At 43.6% G+C, this 22,681-nt stretch overlaps 1 protein-coding gene across 1 annotated transcript in view; it reads left to right on the plus strand.

Annotated features, from left to right (window-relative positions):
• Positions 1–22,681, plus strand: part of drosha (drosha ribonuclease III) — a 76,327-nt gene that overhangs the window by 35,477 nt on the left and 18,169 nt on the right. Inside the window, exons 22-25 of the mRNA XM_041065625.1 lie at positions 1,123–1,225; positions 7,759–7,829; positions 14,945–14,989; positions 18,462–18,619. Of these exons, the coding sequence (XP_040921559.1) occupies positions 1,123–1,225; positions 7,759–7,829; positions 14,945–14,989; positions 18,462–18,619 (377 nt within the window). The remainder of the gene's footprint in view (positions 1–1,122; positions 1,226–7,758; positions 7,830–14,944; positions 14,990–18,461; positions 18,620–22,681) is intronic.

The following is a 22,681-nucleotide window of genomic DNA, read 5'->3' on the forward strand; positions in this document are numbered from 1 at the left end:
CCATCAGACAGCTGAATTTACATGAAATGCAAACGTTATTATTATTATTATTATTATTATTATTATTATTATTATTATTATGCATGTATACTTCTTTATATAACGTCTTCCTTTATTCTCTAACAATTTTATCAAACCAGTACAAAAAAAAAAAGTTCAGTGTAAGAGTTGGTTTTTAGTTCGTATTTTCCACGCGTCTTTTGTTTGTAGTGTCACCACCGACGCTGTGACCACAAATAAGGCTTATTTGTACAGACCAGGTATGACACAAACTGTGTCAGCGAGCTTTACTCTTTAATTAATTCCAGTGGGAAATTATCATACTACCTGACTCTGAAGAAGTTAATCCAGGTACTAAGCTAAATTCAATAAAAATCTACATATAATAAACAACTAGAATAAAACATTTGTTGTACAAGAAGATCGTACTGTGTGTAGTACAATAGTTTTATGTGTTGTACAGTAGTATATAGCTGTACATTGAATATATGTGTACATGTTAAATACAGGTATGAAATAAAACAGGGATATGAGGTAGCATTGTACTATAAAGATAAATAGGACATTGGACATTGTCCTGCTAATATTGCATAAGACCAGTACTACGTTTAGAGTAAATATAATGTTTTCAGTATCAGTTCGATGTCATTGGTTTGGAAGGTCGGAATATTTTTAGTACTAATTTAAAATATTGTAGAAATATTGTAGAAAGAACTGACTAGTTTTCAGACAAAATGAAGGTCAACCACTGTGCTATTTCACCATTTATCTTGGGATTATCCAGTGTGTGTGTGTGTGTGTGTTTAAGTGTGCCAGTGTAATTTTGTGCGCGCATGTATGCACACGTGTGAACATTTTCCTCCTGTGCCGGCTTAGTGCATCATGCCACAGCTGGACAACACATGGGCACATCTGTCAGTGCCATGAAGTAGAACCTTTTCCAGCAAGGGCAGGCAATCTTTCTCATTTCCCTTGAGTTTTTTGGCCCCTTTTTTCCCTTCTTTTCCGCAGAGAGCCTATGAAAATGTGCAATACCAAAAGAAAATGCTATTACTTTTTCAAGAGGCTATTACTGAGGTGTCGGTGGCGGCACACTGATATGAATGTGTTTGTCTTTTACAGAAACTGGAGTTAGATCGCTTCATGCTCTACGCTCACGGACCGGATCTGTGCCGGGAGTCAGACCTGCGACACGCCATGGCCAACTGCTTCGAGGCTCTTATCGGTGAGATTCCCGTGAGACAGAAGGTAGAAGCCGGGGCGATGGTTGTGCAGGAGAACAAAAAAGAGGAATGCTAAATATGTCAATCCATTCCTAATCAGACAGATTTACATACACTGAAAACAAATATGGTCTCTCTGCTCTAGTCTTTAGTACCACTAGTTTCAATGGAGTGCTGCTTTGCTGGACTTTGCAGCAGTATGATGCATAAATGTGTTAAATTTACCTTCTAACTTCACTTGATTTGAGTAAAATTGAATCCTTTAATAGTTTAATTCAGATTGGTGTGTTAAACTGTATAAATAGCTGCAGTGGATCTCCCATCAGGCCCTGGAAACATTACACAGCCCTATTGATCTCTGGAGATGTGGTTTGACCTCTGGCTGGAAAGGCAATCCCCAGAGCCCTGCTCTTCTTTGCCCACACCAAACACATACACAAGCTTGCTATTCATCCTGCTAGCAGTTCAGTGATGGAGTTTGTGCAGTGATTAGGACCCCGTGCTGGAAACCACACACACAAAACACTCACACACACACACACACACACACACACACATAAAAACCTCTCGGTGGGGACGATCTCCCTCTCTCCATCCAACCCCATGGGCAGCGCTAAGCTAAGCCTCGCTCCTGGAGAGCTGCAGACTCGGCAGCTTTCCTCATCTTATCACCATCTTGATTGAACCAGTTCAGCCATTTCTTCGCTCCCCTGATGATAGATACAGAAAGTGGGTGGCTTTAAAGAGATCTTCCTCGCCTCCCTCCCCCTGCACCAAAAACAGCAGTGCGCGAAGAGAGCGGCGGGGAAAGTGCTGACTGGCGCCATGGCCCCCTGTTGGGCCCGGGGCCCTGTACTTGTTACGGGTTCATTATCGGCAGAGACGAAGTCATAATCTATTCTGTCCCGTGGCTGTCGCCGCCTCATTTCTGCACACATCCGAGCAAGGTGGCAGGGCCGTGACACTGGATGCCGCTCTTTATTTCCCTACCTCTTTCTCTCCTCTGTCTCCGCTTCTATCTGAAATTTCAACTTAATAAAAGTGATGAATAAACAGGGCTGCTGTTTTAGAGGAACCTGGGAGAAAACCGCTGTCAGAGAGCACCCTGTGGTGATGAGTTTTGGATCACTAACTCAAAAATATCACCTCCCCCACAGCCCCACTCACCACAGACACACATGCTGAGGGGCAAAACATGCACGCATACACACAGATTCAAGACATTCAAAGTCACTTGTACTGAGAGTGCCGTCTGATGTTGCCTCTCTTCTTTTACTGAGACTTTTGTCATCTTCATTTCAGTTTTTTTAGCTCAAACGCCTCGTTTAAGACCTTGTTGTTGAGCAGTCTATCTGTCTCCACCCTCCCCATTCTCTGACTTACTCTTTATGTTCCTTTGCATTCCTCCATCTCTCGCTGCCCCCCCCCCCCCCCCCACCTCCTGTGATCTAGAGTTTGGGTGTTATTAGGTGAAAGATGTGCCACTCAGATGATGAGTCATCCTGTCACTCTGTCATCTCCACCCCACCCCCCCACCCGCCAGCCCTCCGACTCTCACTGAACAGAGCATTTTCTCCTTACAAGACAAACTCAGATCGCTCACACGTGCAGTCGGATGGTACAAGGGGCACACAAACGCTGTCATTTCATCCTCACGCGCGCCTTTCTGTCTGACAGAGACGTCAAAAACAACCGCTTTCCCAAAAGCAGCAGACACCACATTGCCGACGTGTCTCTGCCTTTTTGTCTAAAGGTACCTTTTTTTTTACTTTTTATTTCCTCTTTAACACATTTTTTTCCTCCATCACGCACATACATAGAATTCTATTGGTCCTCTTTCCATAGAGAAAGCTGTGATGGAATGTGACATGCTCATAATATTTCCAAAACCCTGGCAGATAGCTTTAACGGCTTTACTATACATGTTTTCTGACCTTTGTTTTATTTGTTTCTCAGCCACAGTGACCGCTGAACCTGGGCTGTGTTGGAAATGGCAGATAATCTCCTGCTTTGCATGGGCAAGGCTTTCCCTCCATAGAGCCGCGAATGTGTCTATCTCCTCACCCCGAGGCAGGGCCATTCTCTTGCGCGAGACAGAGATAGAAAGAAAGAAAGGGAGAGAGCTGGAGAGAGGGGAAGAATGGAGGGAGAGCAGTAGAGGAATGGAAAGCAAAGGCATCTGCAATGCAAATGGGTGCCCTGCAACCCTGAATAATTCAAAGTGTTGAATGGAAATCTTGCTTTTCTGATCCCCTGTCATTAACTTCTGCCGGAGTGGGCCATTCTCATTTGGGCTCTTTTGGCCTGCGCACCTCCCATTCTGTACCACTCCCTCCCACCCCCCTCTCTCACCCTCTCCCTCTGTACTTTTGCTCTTGCCCACTTTACCTCTTCGTCTTCAGAAACCACCTTCTCCTTCTGCTTATTCATAGAAACTCTGCACGCCTGTTGCCCTCCCGTTTCCCTCTCAGGTCCTCTTCACTGATAAGCCCACGTCGCTTCCTTCCTACCGAACTGTTTGAAAAGAATTGAGAGAAGAAGAAAAGAGGCCCCACTCTGTTTTTATGGCCCTAATTTCCTTGTACAGTTGATCGGTGGATTATACGCTGCCAGCAGCCATGGGGGATACAGATGGTGAACCTTTGTGAGGGCCCTCTCTAAGCTCTCCCTATTAAAAGAACGGAGAGAAAGGATTATCTCTCACTTGCTGAATATCAGATTCATACACAATACAGCCGCTGTATTCATTGAACAAGTACTGCTCCCTTTGTTAATTGTCGCAATGGTAGCAGTACTGGAGTTGGTTTCTTGCGCGCCCTCTTTTTTTTTTTTTTTTTTTTTGTGTTTCTCTGTCTCAGCCTCTGCTCTAAGCCCTCATATTTAGAAAGTAAGATGTTTGATGTGACAATGCACTCAGCCTGCCTTTGTTGCTGTTGTGGTGAAAATTCTATTTTCATGTTTTGGTTTCGTTTATTTTTTTATTTTTTTGCCTTTTAATGTGTTGCTTTCTGTGTCCGTCTGCTGCTTCAGCCCCCATTGAGCCGAGAGGGAGCGGCTTAATATATTATTTGATGGATTAGAGCCTGAGCGTTTTTGAATAATTCATTCTAGGTTATTAATGTGACTGTCAGCCGCTGGTGTTTCATATGCCCCTGACTCTGGGTTTTTATTGGTCACTGAAAGCCCACAGACATTGGAATTCTATTCCTAAACATAACACTGTACAGTCGGCATGGCTGTCTGAATTAGACTTGTGACAGATGTGGAGATTCATTAGTGGCTGGCCTTCTCTGGCCATGACTGATATTCTCTGCACAGTACTGGATGCAAACTTGGTTAGAGTTTGTTACTGGTTTTCTCTGACCTGTATCAAATTTGCACTGGGAAGTTTTTAATTATCTATTCAGGGTTGGGCTGCATTAGGCCCTGGGTCCATTTTTAAGTCTGGATCCAAGGCAGTATTTAATGAATCTTCAAATTAAAGATTGTAAAGGGCAATGTACAAAACATTTAAGGTGAATAGTTACCAAACGTTATCTACCCTGAAAAAATGGAGTTTCAGTGTTGTTTCTAACATTGGTTCATCTGAATTGAAAGGTAAAAAAGCACATTTGATAAAGGATTTAAAAAAAAAAAAAAAGGATTCTGTTCTGGAATCAGATTCAATAAACCGCTGTTGAGCTCTAGTCCTACATTCGTTTAATTGGGTTTTGTAGGAGCTGGTTGATGAACTCACGATTTCTTCAGGTGTCAAAAGGGCAAACAGTGAACACTCGAATCCAGTATGATTTCTCATATGCATATTCTGGGCAGGTTTATCTCAATTGTAGGCTTTCTCTATTTTGTGCTGGCTTCTCTGCCAGGGTCAACAACTCAGTGGATTGAATGCCGGAGCTCTGAAACTGCAGAGTGATTTGGCTAAGGCATGATGTTACTGCAAGATGAGCTGCAGAGAGATGCTAGCATGTGATTGCCAGTTGAGTTGGCTGCGCGTCTTTATGGGCTCTGTGTATTCAGGGCGTCAGCTGCAACTTTGCAAGCTGATGTGGTGGACTGTGAAGCACAGATCTCCGTTTAATGATTGCGGCAAGTTGTGCGATTGATTGAATCGCTTTGGGGCACACTTTCTGCACGGACAGCCTCCTTGTCAAGAGTGTTCTCGCTAGAATTAAGTGCATATCTTGGTTTTTTCATCCACAGGCCCTTTGATTGACACCAAAGGTGTTGCTTTGAGATTTTTAATACCGTTTTAAATCCCTTTAGGCTCTCCTGGTTTCTCGCTCCCTCCCTGCCTACTCCCCACCTTCTCCTTCCTCTTGGAAAAAGTTTTGAAAATCTAACAAGAAGCAAAAACTTTGCGTTTCAACGACTTTGAGGCCTCCATTTGGGGAACTTTCCAAACATGCTGCGTCATCGAAACACAAAGAAAACTGCCTCGCGGCTCCACCCACACCCCACTAGCCTCGGTGTTCACACACATGAATGCATTATGAGTGGTAGTTGAAAGACATTCAAAACTTGGTCCTGTGAGGGAGTTCTTATCCTCCCACAGCTGGTCTCCAGAGGAAACATCTGCTGCGTAGCAGTGTCTAGAACAGAGGTCCACATTATGGTAAAACCACAAATCTCAGTGCTGATGCTTAGTGGAAAACATCCTGTGGAGAACCGCTCCCCTCTCTAGAGCCTCCTGCGGTCAGCCTCAGTGAGACACTCGCCCCATCACGCCAAGATTAGAGGCCTTGCTTACTGTTACACATCTGCAGTGGCATGCTGTGTTTGTGGACTTCAAGAACAGTTAAGATTTATGGGCCCTGATTTATGGTCTTTTTGTGTTTGGATTTTGAATTGTCATATGCATTGCACAAAGTGGCTTTACAAAGTGACTGACAGAAAACCACAATGGCTAGCGCCTTCCAAAATTCACAGACAATTTTCATTATTTTACCCCTCAACTAGATTTTTATATTAGTAAAGGACCTCCAAATGAATGAGAGTATGCTACTTGCCAAAGCGGCTGCTGGGTGAGACAAAGTTGTCAGGCTTAATCAAGTTTTACGAACATTTGGGCAATGGCTGGTAATAATTTGCCACTCTGTTTAGAAGTAAAGGGCATGCAAGGCAGATAGAGTGGCTATGTGTTTGTGTTTGTCTTTGTGCTAGGTGGTTTGTTTGTATTTCTTTATGGTTTTGGTTATGTAGGCTGCATCTTCACTGTTTGTGTGTGTGTGTGCAAATGGCCTGTTAGCCATCTGAAAGCAGTTTCCCTCCCCAGATGATGAATCCCTCATATGTTTTTGATGTCGTCCATGAAAGCAGTTTGCGCATTTAGACTTGCAACCGCACCGCGCCCCATTTCCACTGGCTCATTTATGCACATAATAAAAACCGCTGCACGATTGTATACCCAATTTGCCAGGTGGTTATTGCTTTCTAAATTGAATGAGCCACCCTAAGTGTGATGGTTTGAACATGTACGCAGCTTAAAGGCGCCATGATAGTTCCACTGATTTTAGTAGAAACAATAGAAGAGCAAAAAAACAACAGAACACACAAAGGAGAGTCGACTTGTGCAGACGAGCTGACTATTGCAGCAGCTGGAGAGGCTGCATATCTTTCCCATAGATAGAGAAATTTGGGATACTTGTCTTGTTCTTTGCTCACAGTGACAGCAGCTCTCTGCAGCAATTTGGGACCAATCCTCTATCGAATTTCTTTCTTTGTCCTTTGTCTTTTGTGTGTTTGTGTGTGTACTGGTGTATGCACAAGTCGTATAAAATGTGTTTTTTTTTTTCTGTCACAGTTCAAGTTAAATTCAGCACAGTCTTCGCGTTGCGTGGACATCTGCACAAATAAGTCCTGCTTGAGTGTGTAGGCGAGTGACAAAGAGGGCATTGTAGTTTAGTTCACACTTTCCGTGAATGGGTTTGAGCATGAAGTGCGTCAGTCTGTAGGTGAGCGTCCGTGTGTTTGTCCGGCCTATTCACATCTATGCATGTGACACAGGCTCAGACCACTGATGTTCATTCAAGTTTGATGTTTATGTGACCTTGGCCAGTTCCATCTCGGTGTGGTGATGCAGCCGTTCCTTCCCCTCCTTCTCCTCTTCCTCCGCTGACGAGGGGGAGGTGGATCTGCACGGGAACCCCGAGGTCATTTCACCGTCAAAAAGCAATAAAAATGCACTCCTACTTTTAATAAAGCAATTATAACTCATTGCCGAGTTCAATTAATTTTAAGTTTTCCATTAGGAGAGGGGTCTGAAATTGCTTCAGAATTGCTAGAAATTTTTTTACACCAGCAATACACAACCGTGTCATGCTTTTCACAGTTGCTTTAAATTTGTGTGGGTGGGGGCTGGGTACTAGTTTACCGTTTGACGTGTTATTGAAAGTATCATGCACAATTTCCAGCAAATACTGCACACACTTTGCACACACTTCCTGACTTTGCTGTATTGATTTTATCTTCATTCATCCATAGTTCCTTGTTTCTTTCCTTGCTTCATCTGTTTTTTGTTTTTTTTTTTGTCTTCCAGGTGCTGTGTATTTGGAAGGAGGATTGGACGAGGCTCGGCAGCTCTTTGGTAGACTTCTTTTCAACAGTGAGGTAACTGGCAAAATTTATATGAAGTCTAATTTGATTTCTTCCTTTTGCCGTTCTGTATCTTTATGCAGTAGATGAGTATTTACACGGATGAGTGTGCATCTCTTACTCTGCTGACACTCATGTATGTATACATCCTTCACAGAGTTGAGCCGCCGACTTATTTTGATCTGTGGAAGACCTAACTGTAATAATGCACCAGTCTGGTTTCTTTTATTTGTTCCAGCCCACACACTTCATGTTTTGGCAAAGGACCACGCATAGCACAATACTGAGGCCTCCCCAGCCTCCGAACCTGAGATCTCACATAATCTCGCTTTATCCTGCAATAGTTTTGATGAGCTGCGTATCGTGTGTACGCTGATGCGCGCAAAGATTTAACAGTAAGAACGAGAAAAAAAAGAAGATTTGTACAAAGTCATAGCAGGGAAAACAAGCTGAACATGGCTTGTATATCTTGCAAACTGAACTGGAGGTGCGGAACATTGCAGTTTGCCCGTCTTGAGCAGGACACCTGCTATTGTTTACGAGTGTGCGTGTGATCAGCAGGCCTGAATAATTGATGAATGAATCAGTATTTGAATTTGTCTTTGCGAGAATGTTATGAATCAATTAAATAATAACAGCAGGTCTAGTATGTAGCAGCAGGCTCGGTTCTAACTGGCTATTGAGGGTGTTTGTCTCCGATTCAGTTGGCGACTCCCACACAGCACAGGACACATGGCGAACTATCGAACTTGTTTGTTCAGAATCGGTAGTCCTTGAGAGACCAGATCAGAGGCTACAGGACTGAATCTTTGAAAGCATCACATCACAAAACAGCTGGGGAAAATGATCATTAATTAATTTGAGATTACCCCTCCCAAAAGAAATTAGCTGAAAGGATAAAAAACACAAAAGTGTTTTGACTGAAAAACTTTTTTAATAAATAATATTTTTGCTGCATTCATTTTTTTTATGGTTGGAGGTTGAAGATTAAGGATTTCTTTTTTCTTTTTTTTTTTTTTTACTTGAGGAAACATTTGGGCTTGGTTTGTCAGCACACCTGGCCACATTCACTTTGAGTCTCTTACACTGTGAGGCCAGCAATTGTGTTTGAGTGCTGCGTATGGGGTATTCGTTTCTGAGTGGAAAGCTGAAACGTCCTTGGTTCTGTTTTACTGTCATCCTCTGGCCATGAAAGTTGACAGCAGTTATCAAGTTATTGAGTTGTAATGATGTAGAGGTCTTTTTTTTGTATGATGAGAGGTTCCCTTATAAGGACAGATTTTTGAACAGACGTGGATTAAAACATTTAAAAATTTCAAGGATTCTAATGATTTTATTCTAAAGAGCAGAGCAGCATCTATTGAAGCAGAGGGTAGGGTACACCATGATCAAAACTGTGATCAAAAATTGCAGCCAACAAATAGACAACTAGAAACATGCATACACAACTTTGTCTTCTAATGGAATAAAGACTCCATCATGTCATACCGTGTCTCTGTGATAGTCTCACTGATGATAGGACATGGAGTGTAGGTGTTTGTTTCATCCCTCAGAGACACAACAGATGAGAGCAAAGTTAGTCGTGCTTATGATAAAATTTCCAGATGGAGTGTCGCTGAACAATGAGCAACAAAAAGACAAGAACAGGGTGTATTGGCAGCGTGTTGTATGGAAAAAGGAACTCGAGTGGACGGTAGCTTGTTGAAAAGAGAATATCCCCTTCAACCTGACAGCCAGCCGTATAGGTGTGTTTACCTCTGACAATATTCAAGGTGCACTACCAAAACACTTTACAGTGCATAACAATGAATAATAAGTACTGTGAAGTAGTAACATCATACAAAACACAGTACAATCATGGATGCTGATGGAGCATACTGGCGAAGTTGCATGTGACTGACAGAGAAGTCGTGCAAACCAAAGTTGATTCATTTTCAACTTTGGTTTGTGAGTTTTTAGACATGCAGACTGAGGATTGAAATAGTATGGCTTGTCACACCCCCCCCTGCTGAATCCTCCTGATGGCTGCTCTGTCATACAAACTGAGAGGAGACAGATGGACACAGACCAGAAAGCCAAACACCAGCCAGGTGGCATGATGGGTATGCATACGGGGGCGGGGAGCTGTGGGGCAGACCGGACAGAGGGTGAGGTCACTTTCTGTGGTCTGCGGGACCACTTGAATCCTTCTGTATTTCTAGCGTAACGCATCAGAATGGGTCTTCACACAGCACATTACCAAACTAATGAGATGCGGTGCAAAACTGAAGGACAATACATTTTTCTCCATCACACCCTGGAAGGTTTCGCTGCTCCCATTTGTCGGTATGGTATTCCATTCACACATGGGTGATCAGTCCCATACCCTCCTTTCCTCGCTGTAACAACAGGACGCTGCCTGGTGTCTCTCTTGCTCCCTCCTGTTTTCTCCATCTTTCCATTCTCTCCTCTCTGTAACACTCCAGGATGCCATTACCCCCACAGATGTTTCACTCCAGTCCTCTTATGACAAGTCAAAAGCTTCACAACTCCGGAAGTGAAATTCAAAATTGACTACCTAAGGCAAAGCATGCATGTAATTTCCACCTCAGGACCTTGCCAGACAAACAGTGTCCTCAATTTTTCTTTCCTTCCTCCCTCTCTGTTTCTGTTATTCCCTAATTGGTATGGCATTCATGAGTGGAGCGCAACAGTTATTTCCATCCCCTTGTTTTTCTCTCAACACATCACCTTTGCTGGCACTGGTTCCCAAACAACAGGGCTCTTGCCGAGGATGGAATCTAGCTTCATTGCACACAGAGGCCCGGAGGAAACAATAGATTCTAATTTGCTAATGACATTACTGTGGAGGTTATTAAAGCATCAGCAGAGAGGCAGGAAGCATCTTCTTCAGGGGGAGCTGCTCGATTGCTCCCAACCTGGACTCAACAGCAGTGCAATGTTGCTGGGGAAAGATGTTGTTGCCGCTGTGACGTCCTGAGGGAAGTGCCTCTTATGAGGAGCAATCACGATAATGATGATCTCACTAGTTGCCCACGGGCTAATCTGTTGGCTTTTATTAACACCACCACACACGCGTACACACTCCAACACCAAATGTAACAAAGGTTGCTGTGACAACTGAGATGGGTCACCATGGCACTGCCGTGGTCCCTTCTGGTAGTGCGGCAGCGCAGCCTCCTTCCTCCCTCCCTCACTTCTGGGTGTGGTGCCAAAAAGGGTTTTAGGGCAGCTTGTTTTCGACTGACTCAAGTCGAGATCGCATGAATTTTTCAGACCTTTCATTTCAGACCATTTTGACGTTGCTAACAGTGCTGCTATGTATTCTGAATTGAGTGTGGGAGATTGTCTGTAAATCAGGTTTTGACTGTATTTGATAATCATGACTTTTTATTTTTGTCTCTTGGTGGACCAGTAGAGTGTGCTAGGCTTACATGCTCATCCAGGTGAAAGGCTCGCTGATAACTCCCTCCGTATGAAGGCCACATTTCTTGAGGTGGATTCAAGCTAGTTCTTTCTGCATTGACACTTATTCATTTGTGTTCTTTTTAAAAGAACATCCACTGCACATGGATCTTTCTGATAATGAATAAGTGTTTCTATTTTCTGGTGCATGAACCACAAACATACGGTCCACTCTTCTTTTCACGCAGCCACTCTTTATCCCCTCAGCACCCCAGTGTCCCTCCCCATTCTCTGTTGAGATCTGTGCAATTTGTACCCTTTGTCCCGTGACAACTATGGCGAATATTTTCCAGTGTTTGAATGAGAGTGCGTATTCCTTCTCCACTGTGTCCTTGGTTTGGTAATAGCCTGGAGAACGAATGCATGTGCACATTCACAGGCCATTTTTTTCCATTCACCTGCACTTTTCTGCCCACACTCACAGGAACTGTAAAAGATATTCTCTTCAAATCAACCATAAATTGCATGACGGTCTTCACCAAAGTGTCGACATTAGTTTTCCCATATTTGGAAGAGCACCTTGACCACTCACTGATAGAAGCCTCTGTTTTGGCTAGGGCTGCTTTTATGTTGGTATTGATCAGCAGTGCTATCTCTTATCGATTTCTCTGCTGCACTACTGCGTTTGATGGATTGATTGGCAGCCTGTAGCTAGAGACCAATTTGTCAGGGAGCATTGGACCTTGTCAGAGAAGAGCACCATTATGTCCCAATCATGGACGGCCAACAGTCCCAGGGGTGTGTGCGGCTAGAGAGTGTGTGCGTGTGTGTGTATATGTGTGTTGATGGTAAAGTTGCCTATTCATGGGTGGCTTGTGAGTCCTGAGTATGTGCCTGTGTCTCGATTCCCCCACGGGTTGGAGCAGCTCTGATTGAAGCCCACCTTAAAATGGAGATCATAGACGGTTTCACCGAGTTGCCTTTCATTTTGCTTTTAATTTCTACTCTCATTATGGGTAGGCCGTTGACACTCAAATAAACATGTTTGCATATGTTTCCCCCCCCCCCCCCCTTTTTTTTTTCCCCTGTTGTAGCACAAGAGCTCCATTCTCCAAATGGCTGTGGTTCAGCTGCTGCACATGATGATTTGTGCCCCCAGTAATTATACCTTCCTCGTGCTGAGCGAGCGAGAGAGAGAGAGTAGGGAGAAAAAAACCTGTTGTTATTCTTAAATCCCCACTCGACGCTGGCTTAATCATTGTCTGCCTTGTCTTTGGAATGGCTGTAATTGAAACATTAGCTGTTCGGGTCTATATACAGCATGTGGGCGGATCGCGTGCGCCCTGTGGATGGATTTTAATCATAAGCCGCGATCACAAGCCGACGCAACTTGTGTGTACTTCACTTCCTCCGTGTTTGTGTTTTTTTTTCTTCTTGGTGTTGTCTTACGCTCTGTCTTTTCTTCCTCCTTTTTCCTCGTGCTTGTGTGAAAGTGTCCTCTATGCTTTAGATGCATGACTTTCATGTGTATTTTATGGCAATTTTGTGTGGCTATAAAATCACCGTTGAAAGCAAGTGATCCATTAGCCAGCGCTATTGACTTTCCCTTAAGCGATGCCATCCTCCACAGCCAAGAACCTGTGTTGCATTCACAAGCAGGCTCCGTGTTGACTTGATACCTGCTATGAACTTAATGCTTTTCAATTCCTGTCCCAGTCTAGGAGACAAGCAACCAAAAGGCAGCATTTGCTTCGTATTGACCGCTTTCATGAATTTTTCATTGGCTGCTCAAGGCACTGGGGTTGCCAGCTGGGTGGGTTGAGAAGATGAGGTGCCCATTCCATGCCGCTGACCACACACAACTCCCCAATGGGCTAGTGCTGCATTTTAAAGGTTTATCTCCTTGCACCTTTTGAACACTGCATTTTAGAGACCCTCGCCACATCTGTATCGCCGCTATGACTCACCCACCATTAGATCCCAGGGCCAAAACTGCCTCTGACTGGAGCTGTTCCTGGCAACAGCTTGAGAGCCACAGCTTACACTCCCTCTCTGTCTCTCTCTCTGTTCTGTCTTCTTTACTGCCTCTGTCTCTCTACCATTCAGTCTTAAGTGGTTACCCCAGACCAGGGTTGAAGAAACATGTTGATCTTGCACATATTTCTCTCTACAAGCAGGGTAGGCAAAAGGAGTCAGACTCTGTCTGTCTGTGTGTGTCTCCAGAGACAACACATCTCTCAAAACCAGATCCCACAAACCTCCGCCTGCACCACCCCTCGCCTTTCGCTCAAATCCACATCCCCACCCCCCACATCACTCCCCAGCGGGTGGTCGATATACAGACCTCTGGGTTTGAAAATGAGATGCTGACTCATTTGATGTTATTTCACCGCCTCCCACTGGGGCTGCTGATGGCACCTTAAAGCACTGGGACGAAGGAATCCGGAGCGTCACCGGCACATCGCCTTTTGTCTGCCACGGAGCCATAAATAACAAAACTTCATCTTTAAGTGTTAAATTGACTGTTAATGTTGAGAAACAGAGTTGCTGTCCCTGGTTTTGGTGAAGAGCAGGGTAAAGTCTCAGAGGCGTTTTAAAGTCATGTCCTTTTTTTTTTTTTTGAGCTGCACTAATCAATATTTTTATGTGACAATAGATCAAATAATGATGTGTAATGTGAAAGGGGTCACTCAGGGCACTGACCCACATAGAGTTATGCACTGACTCTTTAGTTCTCCTCGGCATTACAAAGCATTTGTGTGTTTTTCAGCCCATTGTTTTAGTTTTATGACAGTAACTTTGTCTTGATTCATCCTCACTCCTCTCGGTAACCTGTTTCAAGCAGCAACAGGCAGCGAAAAAGCTCTGATAAATACGCTCCCAGCTCCAAATGAAAGACAGACAAAGTTAGCAACAAGCTGGTGGAGTATTTACCTCCTAAAGAGCCAGATATTTCCTCTAGGGGTTGGTGGAAAGCTAAACAGTGCTATTTTGAACATATATTCCTTTCTCTGTTCAAAAACATCCAAATAAATACTAATGCTACTGCATATCTGCTGAATATTTTGCTAAATATTGTGTTTACAACTTGTTCCACTGCTCACATGTGGTCAAAATAAACTGCAGTTTTAATAAACATGGTTAGCCATGACGAGCTTAGCTAACAGGGGCTGAGAAAGAGAAGCGCCTCGTTATCATTTCTGGACTATATCATACCCAACAAACTCTCTGACCTCTACATCTGCACAAATCAGTTCTATGAGGGCAGTCTGCAGAGGTATGTACAGGTCTCTTCACATGAACAGGTTGGAATTAGAGCGGTCAGTTATAGTTACAGTAGTCCAAAAATATTTCACCTCAACTGTTACATTCCTAGAAAGCGCACACGGCTGATGAAATCCAGCAGAAGAAATGTTTACATTCTTGGAAATCCACCATGTAATACAAGGCGTTTGCTGTGAAGCTGGAGCTGTAATTGCTTCCTCGGGAGGGAGGGGAATTGCTTTGTCTATTATCAGTATTATTTATTGTTTTTAATATTTGTTTTATTATTTTATTTATATTATTATTATTATTTTTAAGTCATTACCAGTTATTTTTACTGTTAATGAATTATTGTAACCGTATATATTAACACTGATGACCCTAATGTCAAGGGAAACAAGGTAATTTCTTCCCTCTGACTCCCTCTCATCTCTCTTCTCCCTCCTTTTCTGTCTTCACAGGACCTGCGGGAGGTCTGGCTCAACTACCCACCACACCCCCTGCAGGTTGGTTGAGATATGTTTTATTATTGATGTTTATTTTGGCGAGGTGCCCCTCATTAAAACTCACCTCACCCCCAAGACACAAAAGCGTCCTGCCATCTTTGAAGTTTTCCAGCTTGAATGTATGTTTTTCTTGTGTATGTTTGTGTGTGTGTGTGTGTGTGTGTGTGTGTGTGTGTGTGTGTGTGTGTGTGTGTGTGTGTGTGTGTGTGTGTGTGTGTGTGTGTGTGTGAGAGGTGACAGCAGTGTTAGTTATTTTGCCTGAGGCTGACTGAGTGCTTTATAGCTGTCACAAGGCCCCCAGTAGCCTTCCACTAGTCTCCATTGTTCTGCTCCCATGTCTCGCTGCTCTCCATTTTTGGTCGAGACCCTAATCCGCTTTTTCATTTGCTCCGTCTCTCTTCCTCTTCGCCATTGCTCCTTTCTCTCCTCTTTCTCTGCTGTGCCATTCTCCCCTTCTCCTTCATCATGGTTTTGCTCTCACACTGCCTTCCTCTTCACTCTCTCTCTCTGTTCTGCCGTTCTTTGCTTTACATGATCTGCCCAGAAACATTGAACATGTCAACAGTGTTTGTTTGAAATTAGGATTTGGAGGAAGAGATCAAAGATGCCATAACAGGATTACAGTCCCGAATCACATGGGGCCTCCAGGGACCGTCAGGCATCCTTCTCTCTGATGTGTTTGAGAGGAGAAAGTGTTTCTTTGTGCGTATGCCGAGTCTCGTCTTTAAGCAGTTCATTCTCTTCATCTTCCTGCGTGTGTCGCTGCGTTTTCTTATGTGCGTTTTTGCATATCCACGTTTGGCCCAAAATAACATTGTGCTGCTGTTTACGTACATATCTCTGTGTATATATTTGTTTTTTCCACATCTTTGCCTCCTCACCGCCGGATTTTTCATACCCAAACGCTGAGCATCTGGGTGTTGTTGTTGAGCTTGTCAGTGCTCAGAATAAACCCACTCTATCCAGCAGTCTGTTTTCCTGGTGTGCTGCACAGCGGACGCCCCAGCGGCGGGCACCGTGGTCGGGGTCACGGTGGTCGGGGTCAGCCCTACAACTGCTCTGTGGTGCGAGGAGAACCTCCACAGTGTGCTGCATGAGTAGTCATTAGCCGCTTCAGAGCCGCAGCCTCATTACCACACACTGCGCGGGGCTGAGGGTTCCTCTGGGTGGTCCCCTGCCAGTGGGGTAACGCCTGTTAAATTGTGCCAGCCTCTTGGTAGCTTGATAGCATGCTGACCTTTTGGCCTGAGATGATATAATCTAAGCAGTTTCACACAAGGAAAAAAAAAAAATCATCTTTCCCTTCATTATTTATTTATTTATTTGTTCTATAATTGATGAGGGCCCCTCGTTCAGTTTAGGCGGGGATCTTAGGCTCCAAACTGTTGCTGCGACGTAACAAGGTGTCACCCCCTTCCCTCTGCTCACCAAGATGAGGATGACAAAACGGAGGTGAGAGAGGAGCTGCCTTAATGAGGTTTGAGCGGATGGCAATGGCAGCTCGCCATGGCGTGGGTAATTATGCGTACACCCGTCTTTGGCATACGCGCATACATTAGCCGTGCCACCGACGTGCCCTACAGAGCGCGGTGGTTTGCTCCGTGGTTGACAGGCACATCTTTATGTCTTTCGTGTTCGCTCGATTTGCACCAGTGCATCATCACCCCCAGCTCTCCAGAATAATTTACCAGAACGTCATTTACGTTGAGTCTGGATTTCAAAATTTCTCCTTTGGTTTATCGGGGAGATACATGAGTGTCAGGCTTTCTGGGCCTCAAAAGTCCTCAGCTCTGATTCTGCTTTCTGTCTGGACTGAGCTGAAAGTGATGCTTTGAAGCCATTTCAAAAGTGTGTTTTTTTATTTTTTCATAACTGCTGTTGATTTTTTTCCCCCCCCTCTCCTCACTTCGTTTGAAGCCTTGCTGCTGGCCATTCCCCCTGAAGGATAGCTTGCGCCTGTGAGTGCTGAACTCGTCAGATGTCGTTAGTTGTGATGCATGACATTTAAACGCCTTTCGTTAATTAACAGAGGGAAAAAACGGCAGGAATGAAATGTTTCTTAGGACATATTGGAAGATGGAACCATGACATTACCGGCAGCACTCCAATTAAAACACTGAGTTTAAAAATACATCTCTGCTTTGCGCACTGGCTTGACATGGCAGTCTCTGAGAAAGCTGTTTACTTGTCATTTCTTCATGAAAACACAGACAAAGAGGATGCTGGAAAATTGAAGAAAGTGGCCATCTTCCCCCGGAGATCCTTGAAAGTAGCTTTCTTTTATTCTTATTTTTGGGATACTTTACAGTGTACAGCTAAATGGAGCACGCAAACAAGATGAACTGAATGTGCTTTAGTTCCCTTTAAATGTCCACGTGAAATTATGTGGCTCAATTTTTCTGTTTTCTTTGGAATAGATATCTTGGTCAAACTTACAGTTGTACCACGCAGAGACCAATTAGATGTTTCTAGCTGCCTAATTAATGCATCCATAAGGATATCTCTTGATTCAACAAACATTCATGCACATATTTTCTTAGCATATCATTTCTTTTTCTAATGAGCACAAATAAAGTAGTTAAAACGAGCAGCACGCTCTTTGCTGAACCCGTCTACCTCTGAACTCACCAAACCCTAAAGCTAATGTTAAAAGTATAATCTACAGCAGTTTTCACCAAAAACCAAAAACTGTTCTTTCAAGACTCATCAATGTTACAGGGTCAAGAGTCTTGAATATAGCCTGCTTTAAAACAAGCAAGAAAACTTAGTGTCACTGAGTCACCAGGGATATTAATTGACCGTTTGAATCACCAGATTTGGAGCGAGAGAGAAAAAAAAACGAGCTGTTTGACTTAAAACTTAATGACTAAGAGATTCCATCTGCTGCAGATCATCAGAGTTTGTTTTGAGGCGGAGTAAAAACACACACTCTAAACAGGCCCTCAAGCAGCACATACTGCAGAGGTTCATCTCAGTTAAGGAATTTATCTGACGCTCTTATACAGAACGACATCACTGAGCAAGAACAGGTTTTTTTTTGCGTCTGGTTCAAGGATCCTAGAAGTGGTCACACTTATGTATGGGATGTGTATGGGAAGTATGGGATATAAACAAGCGAAGACCAAAATAATCACAAAAACTGACCAAGATATATATAATTATAAAAGAATAGCACTGAATACAGATAAGATGTCTACATAAAATTATACAAAAGTAAGTTATTTTCTTCCCTAATCATTAAAGACTTATGACGTGTAACATGAAGATTTCCCTTCACTGGCACTAAGGACCCAGCCCAAACCATGAAAGCAGACTTAAACCACATTAGACAAAAGTGTGGTGACGCCGGTGTCAAAAATGTCAAGTTCTATTGATTTTAACTGGATTTTGGCTGCGCCTTGAAACTAGACCTCATACCGACCCAGATTTTTCTCACCGAACCACCTCTGTTCTATTGTTCGCCCTTGGCCAGGTCCAGGAGCCTCAGACAGACAGGCAGCTAATTGAGACGTCTCCAGTCCTTCAGAAACTGACCAGCTTCGAGGAGTCCATCGGAGTTTTGTTCACACACGTGCGTCTGCTGGCCAGAGCTTTCACCTTGAGGACTGTGGGCTTCAACCACCTCACCCTGTAAGTAAAGTCTCAGTCTGTTTGTTGGTAATAGAGTTACAGCCAATAAAAATGCAAAGTGAGCCACTAGTTGGCCTGATGTAATTTGCAAGGATGCTGCAGAAATAGCCAGACTTTGTCTGTTTCTCCCTTTAGAGGTGATGATGCATTATAATATATAATGTGATCTGAGAAGCTGGGAATTTTATCATATGTCGAGCATTTTAAATTGTTGTACCTGTTGTGAATGTGGCAGCCGCCTCCTCCCACATCATCATTATGTCTGGCCTCTGCAGCTTATACATTTTCTTGCAGTCACTAAGACGGCCTGTCTGACAACTTATGTTTTTAATGCCATGTTAAAGTACCTTAGTAAGAGATGGTCTCGTTCACTGTTTTTTTTTTTTGGCCATGTGCTTAATCCAAGGGTTTCACAGCTGCAAGAGGGAGAGGGAGAGGGAGGGGGAGGGGGAGGCCCGAGGGACTCTGAAGTCCCCATATCTGTAGTCTACTTGTATCTGTGAGGCCATAACCCCACTGCCCCATGGGAAATGGGGTTTTGATTCACTGGGTTGTCCAGGGCAGGAGGTTTAAGATTTCTCACATCTCTTATTTGACAGATTTTTCCTCTCATTGTCATTCTTCACTCCAGTCGGTGAATTCCAGTGTTGCCACTGATTCGATCCATATTTAATTTAGACTGCATATGTTACACTTATAATACCACAATGTATTCTGTTTGGAGATGAATGAATTCTACTTCTGGTCTGTTTTTCTCAGTTAATTGCAGTGTAGCACAGAGATGCTGTGGTGATTTAGCACTGATGCCGGAAATGTTTCCCCCTCTCAGCCTCGGCTGTGGCACTTGTTCGATAGCCAGTAAAGTTACAAACTTCTACAGAGATGACTTAGCATTGATCGGAGAGAGAACGGCTCGGTCCGTTTGTAACAAACATGTCATCGTTCTGTAGCTCCAGCGTAACCTCGCTCGTGCACTGATGAATGGAAAAATGCAAGTTTGAGGAGATTGCTGTTTTCACATGAAAACATTTCCACTAATGAGACTGTTCACTCCAATTTGAGATTATGGGTTATTTGCAATGGAGGCTTAACTCACTTTTGAGCTATACAGCACAACACAATAGTGAGTTTGACAGCCAAAGCAAATTAGCCTTGGCAGCACACCTCTGATATCTTATTGGCAGGCTGCAGTCTGTAATTGCTTGCTTAGGTTTGCCACAAGGACATTATTCTGTGTGTCAGTGTGTGTCTGTGGCTGTGTGCGTCATGTACACACATTCACACATGCAGTACACTGCTGTGCATGTTCTAATCCATCACTTAAATGTCAAACCTCTCCCCACTCACGGTCAGTGAAGTCGATTAGAGGTCCAGAGGTTTGTCTCCCACTGAGCTTCGCTTTGAGGACTTTCCAACTCAAGGTTGATACCAGTGGTGGCATCGCGTCCGATAGCTTAAACCAGTATATGTGCAGTGAGCTGGAAGTTTAACCGAATGTATTTTTTATTTCACTGAATTTAGTTATTAATCTTCCCGGAGCAAAACGGGAAGAATTTATATTTTTTCAGGGTAATTTATGTTCATTAGCTCATTTGTGGCCAAAGGCACGTTGACCTAAATAGAGCCGACTGACTTGAAAGCTGGCGCAGAGCAACGGCTGCCCATGAGGCCCAAAGGTTATACCTAACTAGGTCACGCTGTCATGATGGAGAGAAGAACGAGGTCAGATAATGGAGAGTAAGGTCAGACAATAAGGTAGACAGCAGATGAGAAGACAGGACCCAGGTTGGCCTTCGGCCTATCACTTTATGCAGAAGCTAGAGGACAAACTGACCTAGAAGGAGACAGCACAAGAAGCACGGATGGGAGTTGACCCTGTCGAGAGGCGGTGGAGACCAGAGGCTTCCATCAGACAGCCGAAATGGAGAGCTGCGGCCCCCAGGCACCGGGCTTCCTATCTCCTCTCACAGCAGAAAGGCTGGGTTCTGCAAGAATTTCACTGTTGAGTGAAAAAGGATCCATCTCTCGCCACGTTCAGCACTGTTTGTTGAATCAGAGTACATTTCACTGTGCAACTATGACAGTATTTATTTGAAACGTTTACACACACAATTACATTTTATTAAATGGGTTTAGCTAGCACAAAAAAAAACTGATTCACTTGCAAAAATGAGTATGTAAATCAGTAAATGCAGCAGTTTTTTTTTTTTTCTGAAAACAAATACTTGGTAAGTGAAGAAGCCTATTTCAGGTGGAAAATAATGTTTAATGATGAGGAGTCCTCAACTAGAGAAATTGCCGTTGGGTTATTTCAGCATTTTTAATTATACTTATATCTATTTCAGGAATTTTCAGAAAATAAGTTTCAGTATTTAAACAAGACCGAAGAAAGGAGACAGCTCAGATCACTGTTTCACTGTTTGAAGAAAATTCAGACTTTTAAGATTAGGCAGTTGATTAAACAGCTTGTCTATAAAGATTTGATTTGATTCGTACTAAAACTTTAAATCCATGGCGATGTTTTTCCTCTGCAGCAACAACTCACTTAATTCATTTTTGGTTTAGTGCAATTTTGCAAGAAGAGACCCTGAGATTTCATTATATTGAAGTACCATTTAGAATTTATATTGATCTTTTCATGTGGCAAAGTTTATACTCATACCATATGTTACCTGGAGATTATTTCCCTTATTGCCAAAATTACCTAGTCACTGAGCCTCTGAGTATAACATCACTCCTCCACTTGCCCTCCCAGTAACATTTCATCCAAAGTAGCCGCTGTTTACACATTTGAACCATACATAAGCGTGCACATATGAAACAAGAAGATAATTTCCCTAAGAGCTGAGAGGAAAAAAATGGCCTTACAAAATGGAGTGCTCCCCTCTTTCGGAGCGGGCAGCCTGTCGCCGCCTCTTCAGAGGGGCTGTTAAAGGTATTTTAGATCAAAGTCAAAGGCGAATAAAGACCTCGGCTCCACACTTTACTTCAATTTCCCTCACCTTACTGGAGCATTGTGCCCGTGCTGTTGAAGTGAATAAGGGATGGCTCTTTGTACCGCTTCACACGGCAACGCATTCCTCTTTGACCCGCTCTATCTCTCCTTTTTCCCCTCTATCTCGTCTGTTTTTTCCTTTCGTCTCTCACTGTCACTCCACTGTTCCCTCTCTCGCTCTTCCTCCTATTGGACGTGAAATTAGCTCACACTACACCTTCTCGGTCTGTTTCCACCCAGCGTATGCTCCCTGACATCCCCAGCCCACATACAGCATCAACGGTAGATTTTGAGAAAATCCGCAGCGAACCTGTTGACTCACGTGCTCGCATGTGCAACGCTGAAGTGGATGAACAGGGAGCTCTCTGAGCCTCTTACTGGCCTCCATTTCCCTCCTCTATCACTCTCTCTCTCTCCCCTCGTCATCCCAGCTTCAGCCCTTCACGCTCTCATGTGTTGTGGCAGAGGCTTTTCATTAAGAAGCTCTGTGATTATTTTTAATGTACGACTATGTGTCAGGCTGTGGCCCTTCCCTCCTAACGAAGCTCAGTCCTGGGTCTCACAGTGCAGGAGTGAAATGGAAAGGTGGGATTTATGCTGCGTCCCTGCATCACCTGTAGTCGCTAAATTGATTATTTGATATGAACTAACAACGGTGATAACTGGTTGTCATTTATTAGGAAAAACGCCAAACATTAGCTCTGCTGTGTTCTCAGATATGAAGATTTGCTTCAGAGACTCCAATTCTCTCTGAGATTTGTATCATCAAATCGAATTCCTGAATGATTTGATCAAATCCTCACGTCACTGTGGAATCCAAAGATTAAATCTCACATCTTTAACCGATTAGTTGACTGAAAGAAAAAATTTACTTTTGATATTTGATTTGATGTGAAAGAGTTTCTTCATGGGAGCATCGTCTGGTTCTGGCTCATCAAATGTGAGACTTTGCCGTTTTTCTCAGTTTTACATCGTTATGCATTGAATGCCTTTGGGTTTTGGACTGTTGGTCGGGTAAAACAAGCAGCTGGGAATGTGATTTCAGTGTTTTACACACTAGACATTTA

The sequence above is a fragment of the Toxotes jaculatrix genome, chromosome 20 (assembly GCF_017976425.1).
Source record: "Toxotes jaculatrix isolate fToxJac2 chromosome 20, fToxJac2.pri, whole genome shotgun sequence".
In the NCBI taxonomy this organism is placed as follows: domain Eukaryota; kingdom Metazoa; phylum Chordata; class Actinopteri; family Toxotidae; genus Toxotes; species Toxotes jaculatrix.